General features: G+C 42.2%; 1 protein-coding gene across 3 annotated transcripts; it reads right to left on the reverse strand.

The window, feature by feature from the left end:
* Positions 1-110: 110 nt before the first annotated feature.
* PPP1CC (protein phosphatase 1 catalytic subunit gamma) lies at positions 111-14,372 on the reverse strand. Of its 3 annotated transcripts, XM_063315854.1 has the most exons (8): positions 14,100-14,372; positions 6,096-6,227; positions 5,215-5,445; positions 4,186-4,290; positions 2,627-2,854; positions 2,086-2,216; positions 1,253-1,313; positions 111-494 (listed from the first exon to the last, which is right to left on the reverse strand). In XM_063315854.1, exons 1-8 carry the CDS (start codon positions 14,152-14,154, stop codon positions 481-483), a joined length of 957 nt encoding a protein of 318 aa, XP_063171924.1. In that variant the 5' UTR covers positions 14,155-14,372; the 3' UTR covers positions 111-480. The 3 variants fall into 3 exon arrangements, with proteins under 3 accessions (XP_063171924.1, XP_063171923.1, XP_063171926.1); XM_063315853.1 differs by having other exon boundaries at positions 361-1,313; XM_063315856.1 differs by lacking the exon at positions 14,100-14,372 and adding an exon at positions 8,468-8,485 and having other exon boundaries at positions 361-1,313.
* Positions 14,373-14,848: the final 476 nt, after the last annotated feature.

Genomic DNA, 14,848 nt, shown 5'->3' on the forward strand with positions numbered 1-14,848 from the left:
CTGTTCCATTTACTCCGGTCTCACCTCTTTGGATATAATTTTTTTTTGGGGGGGGGGGTTTCACGCACCTCTTCATGTATGTGATGCTGATAAAATTAACACAGGGAAGATTTAACAAGTTACTCATTTAATAGGCATTTTACCACATTGTATTGTACACTGTCTTCTGTTCAAAAAGATTACAGGTTTTTTTTAAAAAACAAAACAAAAAAAACCACAAGAAACTGTGAGTCATAGAAACAGGTGAACGTTGGTTCACTGTTGTAGTTGGTTGTTTTCTAAGCTTTGTAGAGCAAGTCTTCAAGATGCAAATAAAACAAAACCTAAAGTAATTCTAATTCTCAGGCAAGTCTCTTCACATGTTACACCTCTCTGAACTGGCTAAAAGAGCACAGTAGCACGCTTCGACACTGAATATAGGGGAAGTATCAAAAGTCTTTAATCCTGTACTCCAGCTGATCACAGCTTTACTCTGCTAGTTCAAGTCGTCCTTCCTGCAGAGGAAAAAACCCAGCTTAGACACCAGTGCATCTCTATGGGCTGTGCTGATAGGTCTTCCCCTACACACTTTGATTTCACAGAGACACCACCTCAAAATCATGGCTTTAATTGTGATTTCAAAGTATACATGGGAGGGAAGTGTGCTCCAATTAAAACAGACATCATACTAGTGAAGCTGGCAAAAGTTGAGGGTTGATTCAAAAAGCCGACAACAGGACTCATGTACATGACAAGAAAAATGCAAACCCTTTAAAACAAAATAAAAACTTTCACAGTGCATCGTATAAACAGAATGTAATTTGACAGAGTCATACGTTTCCTATAGCCTCATGGCACGCTGGTGCCTTGTTAGCTCCTAAAATAAAAACAGGCATCGCAAATCACCTGGTTTGTACAGGTTCGAGGAGTCAGTTGTACAATTACCCAGAATGGCAGGATAGGTGCTGTGAAGTGTACAGCCGGAACATCGATAACAAAAAAGGTGTTTTTTTCCTCTCTCTCCAAATGAATACCGAATTTTTTAAAAACTCTTCTTGAGAAGGGAGAAAGTCTCATTTGCTGTTACATCCAGCAAATGCCATCCATCAAAATGAACCAAAAGAAAACCACAACACATTAAGTCTAGTCTTAGCAAGCTGACTGATACACGTTACCGTTTTTTTTTTAAAAAATGAAGATTATATACTATAGTACAAGTCCCAACCAGGAAGGCCCATGAGCGCTTATTTCTTTGCTTGTTTTGTGATCATACCCCTGGGTGGCGTTACAGGTCGGCTAGCATTGGGCTTCTTTTTCTCAGCAGGCTTCAAGATCTGGAATGACAATTTGCTGATTTAGCAAGTGACGCCAGGCAGCTGTGCACACAGCTAAGGGGGACTACAAGGAAACCACACAGGTAGAGTTACAAGAGTAGGCTCAAACCTGAAAAGATACAGCTAAATTACTCATTTCAAGCCACAGAAGACAGAATGGACTAGGTTCCCATGCTCTTTTCCTTTTTTTTTTTTTTTGTAAGAAAGATCAACGCACTTCATTCCAATTCCCTAAGCTACAGAAGCAGAGGAAATATTTTCTAAGGACGTCATGGAAGAAAATGGTCTTGGACCGTACAGAGCTACACAGCCTTCAGAGGAGAAAGCCTAGGCAACAGAGGAGACCTAGCCTGGAGAGGCCTGTTCCTCATGAAAGCCGGCCTGGCTCTGGTTTAGAAGACAGTCAAGGGATGGTGCCGGAGGATATCCCAGGCCAAGCAGTGTGGGCTTTCAAGATCAGCGCTACAAACCTGGACTCAGATGCAGTTCTGATGTTCCCCCCACAGCTTGCGATGTTTCATGCTTCCTCTCAAGACGCCACTTTAGAAAGCAGCAGGGAGAGAAATGATTCTCTGGACAATTCAGTTCAAGGTGAATCTATTAAGGCTGCCCTATTTTCTATTATGGCAGACTGGCAGCTCAGCACAGATTAAAGGAGACAGAATGCATCTTCAAAAAGCTAATGCTCATAGCTCAGAAGAAAACCGTAACTGAGCAAAAACCACAAATTAATGGGGAAAGCAAAGCACCCAGGGCTTTAAAGATACTTTACCTGAAAGGAACACATTAGAGTCTCATCCACACTCATCATAGCACCTGCATTGTCAAACTCCCCACAGTAATTGGGGGCAGAAAACAGAGTTACCAGCTGTCTTTTTGCAAAGAACTCATATCCATCTTCAACTACCTGCAAAGCAAAGACAATTCTGTTGGTACTAGTGTGGTGGAAAATACCATAGGACAGGAAAGCAGAAAACCGCAGTTTGTTTTGTGGAAAATGCTTTAAATGCCTCATTTCAAAGTCTGCAAAAGGGTTGTTTTGGTGTCACAGCTCAGAGCAAGAGCTGTGACCATACAGGTGCTGACTGAAATCTCCACACAGCCAGGCACCGCGGCGGTATTTCACAGTACAGGGATAAGCGCCAACAAGCGCCAAAATAACGTTAGCCACTCTACCTAAGTGTTGGATGTTTCAGGCAGGGCTACGAAGAACAGTGGCTTCTCGATCTCTGCGAGGCAGAGAATGCCTAAAGCCAAGCAGCTACTCCGATGCTGGAGGTGGACAGGATCATTTTCTAACACCTGGTCTTCACCTACCTGATGAGCTCTGCATATAAGGTCCAGATCATGTTTATGAAGGAACTTCGCAACCACTTCAGCTCCAAAGGTAAAAGAAACTCCTCTGTCATTTTCACCCCATCCAAGCACATCTTTGTCAGGGTCAGACCACAAGAGATCACAAAGAAGGCCTTGATCTGGCACATCTGTGGGTCGCATAATCCGTCGGATTTGTTCCATTGACTGGAGATCGGGTGATAAGCCTGTGCAGGATTAAGATGCCGCTGGCTTGAATTTGGCTCGTGTGGGAGGTGCAGGCAACACAATACAAAATAGTTGGAAGTGCATGGGGAATGAGACCTGTTGCCCTGGCAGCTTTACCTCTGAGGAACAGCAGCTAGCCAACTTTATCCAAAAGGTGGTGCTCAACCAGTGGATACAATCTAGGATCACGGTAAGAGAGGCTCCACTGTCAGGACATGACTGGAAGGGCAATGCCCTGAGGAATTAAAATAATTCCTTAAGAGGCTCCCATTTCTTGGATAATGTAACCAGATTTAGTCAGACTTCAAATGGATTCTGCAGAGTAATTTGGTAACTTAAGTCATGAGTAACACTGATTTAAATGGATTTAGTTGAAATAAAACTAAGCCTGGACCCAGTGCTACGAAGACCACAGGCTCAATTCCACACATACGCACACAGTCCCAGCCCCTTCCAGAGCAAGCTGTCCATTAGGGACTCACCACTACCACCAAATAAACTATTCAAAAAATAGACACCCCTTTGGTTTAGAGCAGTTGCCTCAAATTAAAGAGTGACCTGCCCTCACCAAGCCACAGCATTTCCCCCTCACATCTGTTCCGCTGTAGCCTCCCACTCACATCCTCCAACACTGCAAGCCTGAGGTTTCTGCCTCTAAACATATGGCAGATGCTTAGATTACAAGGCAGGAATGGCAAGACCGAACATTTAAAGGGCTCACAAGATGCTAGACTATTTGAGCACAGGTATTTATATACTATAGGCAGCAGGAATTGTCTGCACAACCTGCAATTATCCGTTCATTATACACACACACACACATATATACATATATTTATATACACAAATACATATATATAGGCCTTTCTTCCACCTTGCTTTGAAAAAAGGCAACATGGATTCCAGAAGTCTGGTGTCTTAACCTGTGCCACGCTCACCACTTCATAGCAAGCAGGACCACCTTATCCTAATGATAGATTCATCAATACATTCCCCCACATCAGCTAATTTGTTGCTGTTGACATCATAGTAATCAGGAGAGATAATTGGGTCCACTCTGGCATGTAATTTCTTCACACTGTAATTTTGGTCAAAAAAATGTTCAGCAGTCTTCCTACAAAATCAAGCGTTATTTAAACCATTTTAAGCTAGCTTCCTGATTTAAACTGGTGGCCTCCAAACCCTGCCACTCGGAAGCTTCCATTACACGTTAGCTATAATTAAGGAGTGAAATGTAGGGTTTGTCTTTGAATATCTCAAGTGTAAAACACGCCCTGAAACTCAACTCTGATCATTTATAAGGCCTAAGATAGCATCCAGAATTACTTACCACCATGGCAGCAAAATATTTTCTCATCCACAATGGCTGCAATTGGTAAGCAATTGAAGCAGTCTGTAAAGGTTTTCCACAGCTTGATGTTATATCTTCTTTTACCTGGGGAAGTGAATCAGCCAATGAAGTATTTCAAAACCAGGGGTGACAGAGGAGACTAGTTTAGGAGGAATAGAAAAAACAACCTCCTTTCTGCATCTCACACAATTGCTTCTGGGCCTGACCTATATTTTCTTCAGTTAAGACTAGCGTGATCTCTATAACTTTAACCAAAATGGAACATGATAAACAGCTCCTGGTAAAAATTCAGAATAAGCTGCATATGAACTCCAGCTTATTAAGGCTGAGAATTAGGCAGCAACCTCTGCTTAAGTATCTGACCAGACCCATGGGCACCATGGAACTTTCTTAACACAGCCTGTCCAGGGGTTGAGGCCTAGTATCCAACTACTACTTTTTTTACTGGAATGGGGCTAATAAATCACAAAGAAGACTTTTTACTTTTGAAAAACTCCCCCCAAAGAGGTTTCCAAACTTCTTGGCATCAGAAGATTATTGGACTCATATTCATCCAACAAGTTGAAGAATATATTCTGAAATTCTCCCACCCTGCCAAAGTCCCAGTTAGCACCTTGGTCATATCCAAGTACCATGTTGAAAAGGAACATGTGCTCTGTACCTGTGAATTCAAAATGGAAAAAGCTCAACTTCCTAAAAATGAGTTTGATTTACACGTAAGTGGTGGCTGGTGGAACAGTAACTGGCTGAAAATACATTCGGCATTTCACTTCTGAAAAGGAGCATTATTTGGTTTACCTCCTGCCTTTGTAACAGAGGGCCTTCAGGGTGATACAGAAAGAACAAAGATGTTACATCTCACCTTATTCCAGAAGCCTCTCAACTGTGCAACCCTATTTAATGCACAATTCCCTCTAAGGACAGAGATCATTTTATAGTAAAAATGAGTGCACATTTTATCATGTAATTCTCTCCTAAAATCCAAAGTACATCCCCACACATACTTACATTCATCATAGAAGCCATAAATTCTATTAATGCTAGCACATTCATGGTTGCCTCTAAGGAGGAAAAAGTTCTCTGGATATTTTATCTTGTAGGCCAGTAAGAGGCAAATTGTTTCTAAAGACTGTTTCCCTCTGTCAACGTAGTCCCCAAGAAATAGATAGTTGCTCTCTGGTGGAAAACCACCATATTCAAATAGCCGCAGTAAGTCATAGTATTGTCCATGGATATCACCTTAAGCAAACAAAGAAACAAACAAACGGCTTTCAGTGGTCGGAGGTGGACAGCTTGGCTCACTAAAGCAGAGTCTAACACAGCAATATACTTTATATCTGTAGATTAAAGGGAGCATCATGCAAAAGCATTGAGGAAAGTAATCAGAGAGCTCCGTCAGATTTCCCACAGATTTCCCCATGATACAAAACCTTGGATTATTATTTATGGCTTTGATTTGAAAGTAAAGTAGATCAAAGTGTGAATTTCACCTGTAGTTTTATATCAGTTTGAACCAATTGTGTCACTTTCGGAATATATTTACCGAAAAAGAGGAAATTAACTACTTCCCCATATCGTGTGGACATTGCAAGGATGGGCAAAGTAAGATGGGCTATATTGTATACTTTTTAAACATACAGAACAGCTATGAGACTTAAGCAGTATCAAGACCAAGTAAGTGCAGTATGTGTCTGGAATCTGTCCCCTTTTAGCTATCTCTAGTAGTTTCTTTCAGGCAGAGTTTTATCCTCAAGCAACATGGATGAAAGAGGGTTATTACTGCAATTTTCTAACAGATTCAGCATCTTCAGAGATACATCAGCTAAAGTTACTACTTAAGAAATTCTGCAAATCATTATTACTTTTATTTTTTTAAACTTGGTGCTTACCACATATTTTAAGTGGTGCTTCAAGTTCTAACAGAATTGGTTGACTGAGAAAGATCTCTCGAGATTTCAAGCACAATCCTCTTATTTCATTTTCTTGAAGCTGGACATTTTTACCAGGTTTGGATCCTCTCACTATAAGAAAAAAAAAAGGTTGCCTACAGTACATAAACAGCCTCGTGTGGCGCAGAGTGGGAGGTGACAGTATCGCAACCGAAACTCTCCCCACGACCCGAGTTCGATCCTAGTGGGAGCCGGATTCTCCCTCGGGTGGCCGGCTCAGGTCCACTCAGCCTTCCACCCTTCCAAGGTCGGTGAAATGAGGACCCGGCTTGCTGGGGAAGGAGACAGGTGGGGAAGGCAGTGGCAAACCACCCCACTCTATAGTCTGCCAAGAAAACACCGTGAAAGCAGCGTCCCCCCAAAGGGTCAGACATGGCTCGGTGCTGGCACAGGGGACCTTTCACCTTTCACACAGTACATAAATGAAAAGCACAAAATTCCAATCAATTATGTTTATTAGGAGGGAGGATTTTGACCCCCCCAAATCTTCCTTCAACTACATGTGTCAGTTCATTTCACACTGGCAGAACATTTAGGATGTGCATGCAGTTATTCCTTTTTGACTACCAGCTCATGCCAATATATTCTGTGCTGTTGGCTTTTTTTTTTTTTTTGTAAACAGCACCACACACCTGGTATACCTCAAAGTTTATTCCAGCTTCACCCTCTAAAAAGGTTGCATACACATTAAGTTCAAAATGGCCACTTGGAATAATTGTAGATATAAAGCACTGCTGCTAATGGGTTATAAAGATTAGTAATAGGTGGATATATTTTAAAAGTGCATTATCCAGGTATGGCTACAGTCAGAGCTGAACCTGTGTACAAGGTATGAGAGCAGTAAACTGATCACAATCATAGTGCACAGTGTTTCAAGATGTCATCAACTGCATTCACTAAATGGATGTAAAATATTCTCACAAAAATTGAAGAGAATTGTAGCAGCTTTAGACTTGCATAATCAGCAGAACAAAGGATCAAGAAATCCTGTTGACCAATTGCCGCATTTGCATAATCTATGCCTGCTATTTCATGCTTGCAGAGAGAGAACAAACTAGATTCTGTGATTATCTTCTCCAAGGGTTTGATGCAACATTTTGTTTTCTCTCTCATCTGTGTCTTGCTATCATAAAACAAGCCAAAAAAAAAGTTTAAAGTACTGGTGCTGGCAGAGCTCAAAGATTATGTTTAACAAGCTTTGCTTTGAGTCAATATCGGAAACATGTTGAAATTTCCAGCAGATTACCCAGGAAATAAAGGTTGTGACCTGACCAACACTTGCCCCATAATTAGCCTATTCTGTCAGTCGTGTTAGCATTCCATGGTGACATTATCTAACCCCACCCCGTTAGATACTGGAAAAGTAATGAAAATGCCTATCACACATAACCTAGCATAAACTCACTGAAACATTTCCTTCTGCACTGCAGCATGGCTGCTCTGTGGCAGAATGGCTTCATGCATAATTTTCTCAAATTCACCTCCCAAGCTCTAAGCAGGTAACCTGAAATTAGTTTATTTAACAGAAATGCCAAGTATCTAACACAACAGTTATAGCAACCAGCCTAAGATAACTGTATTATAAAAGTCAGCAGGACAAATATAATACAGCAGAACTGTATTATAAAAGTCAGCAGGTATTTCTTAACCTGTGCTTTATTACAGTTAAGTGAACCATGTTAAAATAGAGTAAGTTTTTCAGGCACGATATGCTGAAGAAATCTTCTTAAAATTAAACTGAAGTCCAAAGACTAAACTCTAGGGGAAGTTCGCAAGGCAGAGGCTGAAAGGGACATATGCTGGAACAGAGATCTCCGTTTTAATTTGTAATATGACCAAATGGCAACTGTCCTCACAACTGTCTACAACATAGTTTATATTGATGATGCTATTCCAAATTCTATCAGTCATTACCATTCAATAAGGCATATATCCCAGATCCCTGCAAACTAATATGCCAGACTGTCGGCCATACATCTGCTGCTTTGAATCTATTACAGGATCCGATTTTCTCTGAAAAAGCACAAATTTTCACTGAAAAAGCCTGAATTGGTCCAATTTCTACAATATGCAAGATTTCATTCAAATTGTCTTAACCACTAATAAGCCAAGAGTAACAAGATTCATTATTTACAAATTATGTAACCACACTGGACAGTGGACTGCTCTATAAATAAAATTAGTATCCCTTAAAGAATTTTCTTCACCAAAAGATGCAATGTGTCAGCAGATACCTGTTTTAGAAGCACTTTCTATCCAGGTTACAACTGTAAGGAACATCAACCATGTGTAAAGCCAAGCCCCCCTCACACTTTTCAGAAACGAAGGACTTTAATGTTGGAGATACAGAGTGGGTCTCCCAGGGTGAGGATTTCCAAGAAGCTGGTGCTGTGGCAGAATCTCTTCAGACCTAACTCTGCAAATAAGCAGTTACTGAGCTGGGCAACCCGGCTGCATCAAGGGGAGAGAGAAGCGAGACCACAAGACCCTCTTTACTGGTTCAGCTGGAATCTAACACCCCCTATTCCTCCCTTCTCGCTGTTGTTTCCTTTAGTGGCTGTTATGCAACCTTTATATAATATTCTGCAAGAACTGGTACCTGAATTAACTTACTTACTTCCCTCTCCATTTTTTCCTTTTAAACTAGTACAGCACAAGCTAAGATTTTATACTTAATGAGAACTGAAAGGTAGCTATGTGAGTGTGTGTGTGTGTATACACGCGCGCACACACCCCAAACCCATAAACAGGAAAGTTATCCTTACTTACTGTGGCTTTCAAACATATAATAATCTCTTAAACTTCATCTCAGTTCCAAATGCTTTATAGAGGAAACAGCACGCACCCTGAATTAGTGCCAGTGCCAGTACATGTGACTAATTATGCACATCTGTTTTGCCATGTAAATTCTATAGAAATCCATTGTTAGGACCCCTTACCACATGCACCTGTAGGCAAAATAACTTCTGAATTTAGTGGAGGAAACAGCTTCCTTTACGAAAAGAGTAACAACACAGAAATTAGTCACGGACACCACTCTTGGTTTAATACCATTTAAACAGCAGAGAAAAACAATGGAGCACAGAAAACAACAGATGATCTCATATTTATCAGATGGGTGGGAAAAGCTCCATCAGTCTAAATTATAATTCTCCTCAGCAGAAATTGGTGAGGTGAGTAACTGCAGGAATGATATCATACAGGGCCACTGAGAAATGAATGGGTAACATTAATATGTTTGGGAAACTATTAAGTTTGCAGAAGTACAAAAAATATTTTAAAATAATTTCCAGAGCAGCCCACCCAGGACTGAACTTAATCAGTACCAAAATACACTGAATATCAACTAGGAAAAAAAACAGAAAAAGGAGGGTGGAGGCGACGGGATGGCCTGCTGGGCAGGGATACAGCTAGCTGGCTGAGCAACTGAAACTCTCCTATGAAGAGCGCACCTGCAGAGCTTGTTCTCAGTATCAGTTGACAGACATAAATCTTACAAAGCAGAAACTTTCATTTGTGCACACCAAGAGAAAAACATCTACAAAGTTAAATCTGACCGGTGATTCTTTCCATTCCGTTGCTGCCTTTCTAAAATCAAAAACAAAACAAAAAGGCAGTGAAAAATGTATATTTCCACATCATAACTGTTCATTAGTTACAACTTCACTTGTTTACGCTGCAAAGAGAGAGAATGGAAGTAGCAGGCAGAGCCAAGCCAAACCTGCTTTGTTCCTCTAAGCATCTGGAGCAATATCATATGAAGCACCCTATGTGGCTTACTAACGATTTGTTCCACAGGAAAGTATTTATCAAGAACATACATATAGCTGGTCTTTTGACTATTAGTAAACAACACCAATAAAGAACTGCGCAATCAAAATGAATTCGTTCTGCAGGCTTAAATTTGCTTCCATAATCCACTAAGCATTGTGAATTACTAAATACTAAACTCATACTAACTAGGGACTGAAAAATCCTAACAGGGAAAAAAGTGTAAAGTCCTTAACCACAGAGGTGGCACGAAAATGCTAGTAAAATAGGAAAACCAATCTGTTTTTTTAATAACCTTCTCTAGTTCTGGCTCATGGAAACTTGCACGCAATAACTCTGAACATTAGAAATCGTTGTCGATTTTTGCAAGGAAGACCACATAAAATAATTCACAGTGTGCACTTTTATTAGTCATCTGTGGTCAAATAAGATTTTTAGAAATATAATGATGAGAGAGCACGAAAGCTTGTTCTTATAACAGGAAGCCCATAATTTTCCATTGCATCTGAACTGGGTTGTTAAAAGCAGACAGGATTAAAATATATTGCTTTGCGATAAAGGACTAAGCTATTCAACATCTGCTAGTCTCAGTAAGCAAGTAAATAACAACTGGACTTTCTGGTTATACAAAATAAGTTATATACTCTGTTTGTTTCTGGGTGTCAAACTAATCAGATAGACCTATAATAGTCTGTAGGCTCAGCCTAAAACCAGAAGATCTAGGTATGAACAGGCTCACTAAACTTTTGCCTGAGAACCAGTAGCTTTCCCATTTAGAAAATGAAAATTAATCTGGCTATTGTGTGAGTACAAAACTACTCTACTTTGTATATTCAACCATCAGGTCAAATGTTAATGAAAAGCCACCACATCCCATTATCAGCTTAAACTTCACATTCATATGCACCACCTCCTTTTTATTGTATTCATGAGGCTGAAAGTTTCTTCAGTTCCCTGCAATAAACAAGCTTGGAGAACAATAATCTAACATACAAACAGAACAAAGAGGTTTTGGCTCTAATTATATTTTATAATGATATCACCCTTCCAAAGTTCAGAAATTATTCCTGCAGCTTTCATTCACCTCTTCTTGGGTTTGAAAGAAAGCATGAGGGCCTAAGGCTTTGCAGCTCCTTTGAAGCAACAAACCACTGTTTCCCACTGCATCTCAAGCACGCCCCAAGAGTACTGTATTTCTTGATCTTATTACACCTCTTCAAGGAAGAACAGTGTAAACACACAATTAAGAAGCATCATTGTCCAAGATACTGACAGACCCATTTTAGAATAACAAAATGCTGATAGGTGCATTTTAGAACCTGAAATCTTTCATATTTGGAGTTGTAATAGCCAATACAGAAGACAAAGCAGGTGAGATACTTTTATGGCTAATCAATTCCAAGAGGCAATAATTTAAAAAATTCCCTCATTGCTGCACAATTTAAATTATATTAGTACAGATGTAGCATTAAATAGCAGTAAGATTTCTATTAACAGAAGATAATAGAGGTGTCAGTGTGCTCCGTTTATCCCTCCAAGTTATGTCTACACAGCCAATTTAAAACTCATGTAGCATTAAAGGACACCAAAAATTAATCTATACTGAATTCAGGCTGTTGACATCTGAAATTTAAATCCGTTAAATAAATGGAGACAGATGATTAAGCAACCATTTCTACTAAGCATGCAAGAAAAGATCTAATAATGGCACGCTGGAAGGGGAAGGTTAGTTCTATCTAGGCTAATACCAAACATCTTGAATTCACAAATCCAGTTTTTTTTTTCATACTGCTACTCCCTTTTCATGGCCTTTCAGCAAATCAGAAGGAGAAGGAACAGAAAGGCACATCATAGAAAGGATACCTATTTGGCCCAGATCATATTATTTTAGACATTTTTTATTTGATACAAAATAAATTCCTCAATTCCTATTAATCCAGGATGGATTCAGATAAGGCTGGATCAGTGTAGCCTCCTTTTGATTTTGCTAGCCACTGAAGGAATGTTTGTCATCAGTTTTGTTCACCCAACTGAAGTTTAATTTAATCTAAGTCCAGCCTCGTGCAATGAAAACTGGAGACAAAGGGAAAAAAGCAATACTCAAAACATATGGAACATTGTATCTTGGAAGTACCCCAGAGAAGCACTAGGATCAGCGAGCCAAATTGTTTAGATGAGAGGAGCCACTTGGAACCCATCACCACAGTTTAGAGTAATCAAAATGTCACACTGATGTCATAATGCTTGGATTTATCTATAATTTGTTTGCAAGCAAAATTTTCACCCTAGCTCAAAGAAGCAAGCCTATTTTTAAAGTTAATGGCCATAATAGACAGGCACAGGCGGGTGAACAACATTTTTACGCCCTCATGATTCCCTGGCCAGCAATCATACGGTGTCAGGAGAGGCTAACCAACAATCTCTTTCTTCCCTCAGAGCAAGACTCCACCTTTGTTAAAGGGGGCAAAACAAAGAAAGATCTACCAGACACTACAAACTACTTACACTCCTGTCCTAAGAAACAGCAGAGTATAGATGCATGTAAGATTCCTATGATCCAAATATAAAATGTATCATGTACAAAAACAACTCACGAAAGGATCTTTTAGCAATCTGAAGGAAGACACTGACACTGGGGCACAAAGCACTAGGCTCTTAATCTTGGATGCAAATCTCTTTCTTTCCCCTCACAACTTCACCAAAGAAGTACAATGAAGCCTACGTTCATGGAGTATAAGGAGATCAAAACCATACATGATTTCAGCTTTCAGATATATACATGTGTGTGTGTGGTGTGTTTATTCCACCCCACCCCAGATATCCTCCATTCCTACTCTTCTGCTTTTCCTTTATGCAGAGGGACCTACTTTCACTTCATCCTCCTTATAAGCTCCCATATACCATGTTTATTGCATGGTATCTCACCCCCAGAAGCCCAAACTGATATATAAAGCATCCCCTCTTGTAATTCCTTCCCTATAATAACAACTTTGTACGGAGCTGAGAGAGAATGATCAAAGTTATCTATTGAGCCTGTTTTCACAAGTCAGTACTGTGCCATCACAGTGGCTTCAAATCAAATCGCTGCAGCCAGAATCCAAATCAAATTATTCTTAGCAGCTTCCCACGTTTTGCAAAAACTAGCAACCCAATAGATCCCAAACTCCCTACTCCTTACCAAACTCCTGTATTCCCAGGGTATACATCAAACTGTTTCCCTGTACTCATTCCCTGCAAAGCATGACCTATAAAGAAATTCCAAAATACATCTTATTTGGTAAAAAAAAAAAATTAGAGATCAAGATACAAGAATGTGTGCCTTGACATCTTTTAATGGGTCACGCACAACAGTCCTGTATCATTCCGACCTTGCATTTTTCATTAATTCCATACCCATATTTGTGTGTAGGTGTGTACGCACACACGCATCTCATAATTTGCTCCCCCTTCTACTTGTGAGATCCTTGTGCCAATGATTTAGAGCTCTTTAACTGTCTACCCCTCACATAATTCAGCATAGCTTCATATCCTCTTACTGGACATCCTGTCTTTCTCTTAAAATTCATCCTAATAATTGGGGGGGGGGAGAAAAAAACATTACAGAAAGGTAAAGAGAGAAACCCCACAAGGTAAACAAGGGTATATTTAAACTAGACCCACGCACACCCTCCCCTCAGCTGGACAGCTTTTCTCCCCAAGAGCTTTGGATCCCCACAACGCCCCTCTTTAAGGAGGGGGGGCATCTTCGCGCCCTCGCCCACCCCATTACCGGCCGGCCCTTCCTTTGTCCGAAGAGCTTCTGATCTCCCCCCAGCCCGTTGGAGCGGAACCCCGATTCTCGGGCGAGGGGGGAAGACAGCGGGGGCGGCTAGCGATGAAGAGGAGGGCGGTTACGGGTTGTACATCTTGGGTAGTCCTTCCCCGGCTCATCTCCACCCGCGCCGAACTGTTCCGCAGAGAGAAGAGCTTCGGGCTTTTTGGGGGGGGTCGTTATCTTACCCCTCTTGTGAGCGCAGCTGGAGGGGAGGGGCCCAAATAGGTGGCTGTGGGCGTCCTTTGGGGCCGGCCCCCACGGATCTCTAGAGGGGCGCGCGGGTGCCTCCCCCAACCCGCCGCCCCCGGGCCCCTCCCGCGCTGCGGACCCTCCCCAAGAGAGCCGCCCCCGCTCCTCACCCTCCAGCAGCCGTTGGATGATGCTATCGATGTTGAGCTTGTCAATATCCGCCATCGCCTCTCCGCGGCTGAGGAAGGAGCGAAGCCGGAGCCCGCCGGGTCGACTTCCTCCTCCTTCGCCGCGGCCGCCCCCGGCTCCCGAGCCGGCGCTTCCCTTCCTCTCCTCTTCCCACCGCGCTCCTCTTGCTCGGTCTCCTTCGGGTCCTTGGATCCCTGCTCTCCCCTTCCCTCCCCTCCGTTCGCGCTCGCTTCAGCAGCCGAGGAGCATCACCGGCGGCGGCGGCGGCGGCGGCGAACAAAATGGCCGCCTTTTCCCTCCCCTCTCCGGAGTTACCTCCTTCAGGCGCGCAGGGATACCAGAGGAAGCTGCCACCGGAACGTCTTCCTGGGGCAAGAGCGGGAAGCTTGAGGAAGGAGCCCCGCGCGGCGAAGGGAGCCTCGCGCGCTCGCCCGTTTCCCCTTCTCTCCCTGTGGCTCTCCCGCCCGACCGCGCGCGCGCGCGCGCGCGCTTTCACCTCACTCAATCGCGCGCCCGGGATCCTTCCGCCTGGGCGAGATAGAAAGAAAGGAAGCGGGCGGGGGGAGCAGAAAAGGAGTCCGCCTTGCTCTGTCAGGGCGCTTCTGAGGAGGAAGCTAAGGAAGGAGGAAAAATGGAAACCTGAGACAGAGAGAAGGGGAAGAGGGAGGGGAAATGGCATTCCGGCTAATGCGGGACCCGCTAGGGGAAAATCACCCTCCTGCTTTGCAAA

This window comes from Candoia aspera, chromosome 15, assembly GCF_035149785.1.
Source record: "Candoia aspera isolate rCanAsp1 chromosome 15, rCanAsp1.hap2, whole genome shotgun sequence".
Classification (NCBI taxonomy): Eukaryota; Metazoa; Chordata; class Lepidosauria; order Squamata; family Boidae; genus Candoia; species Candoia aspera.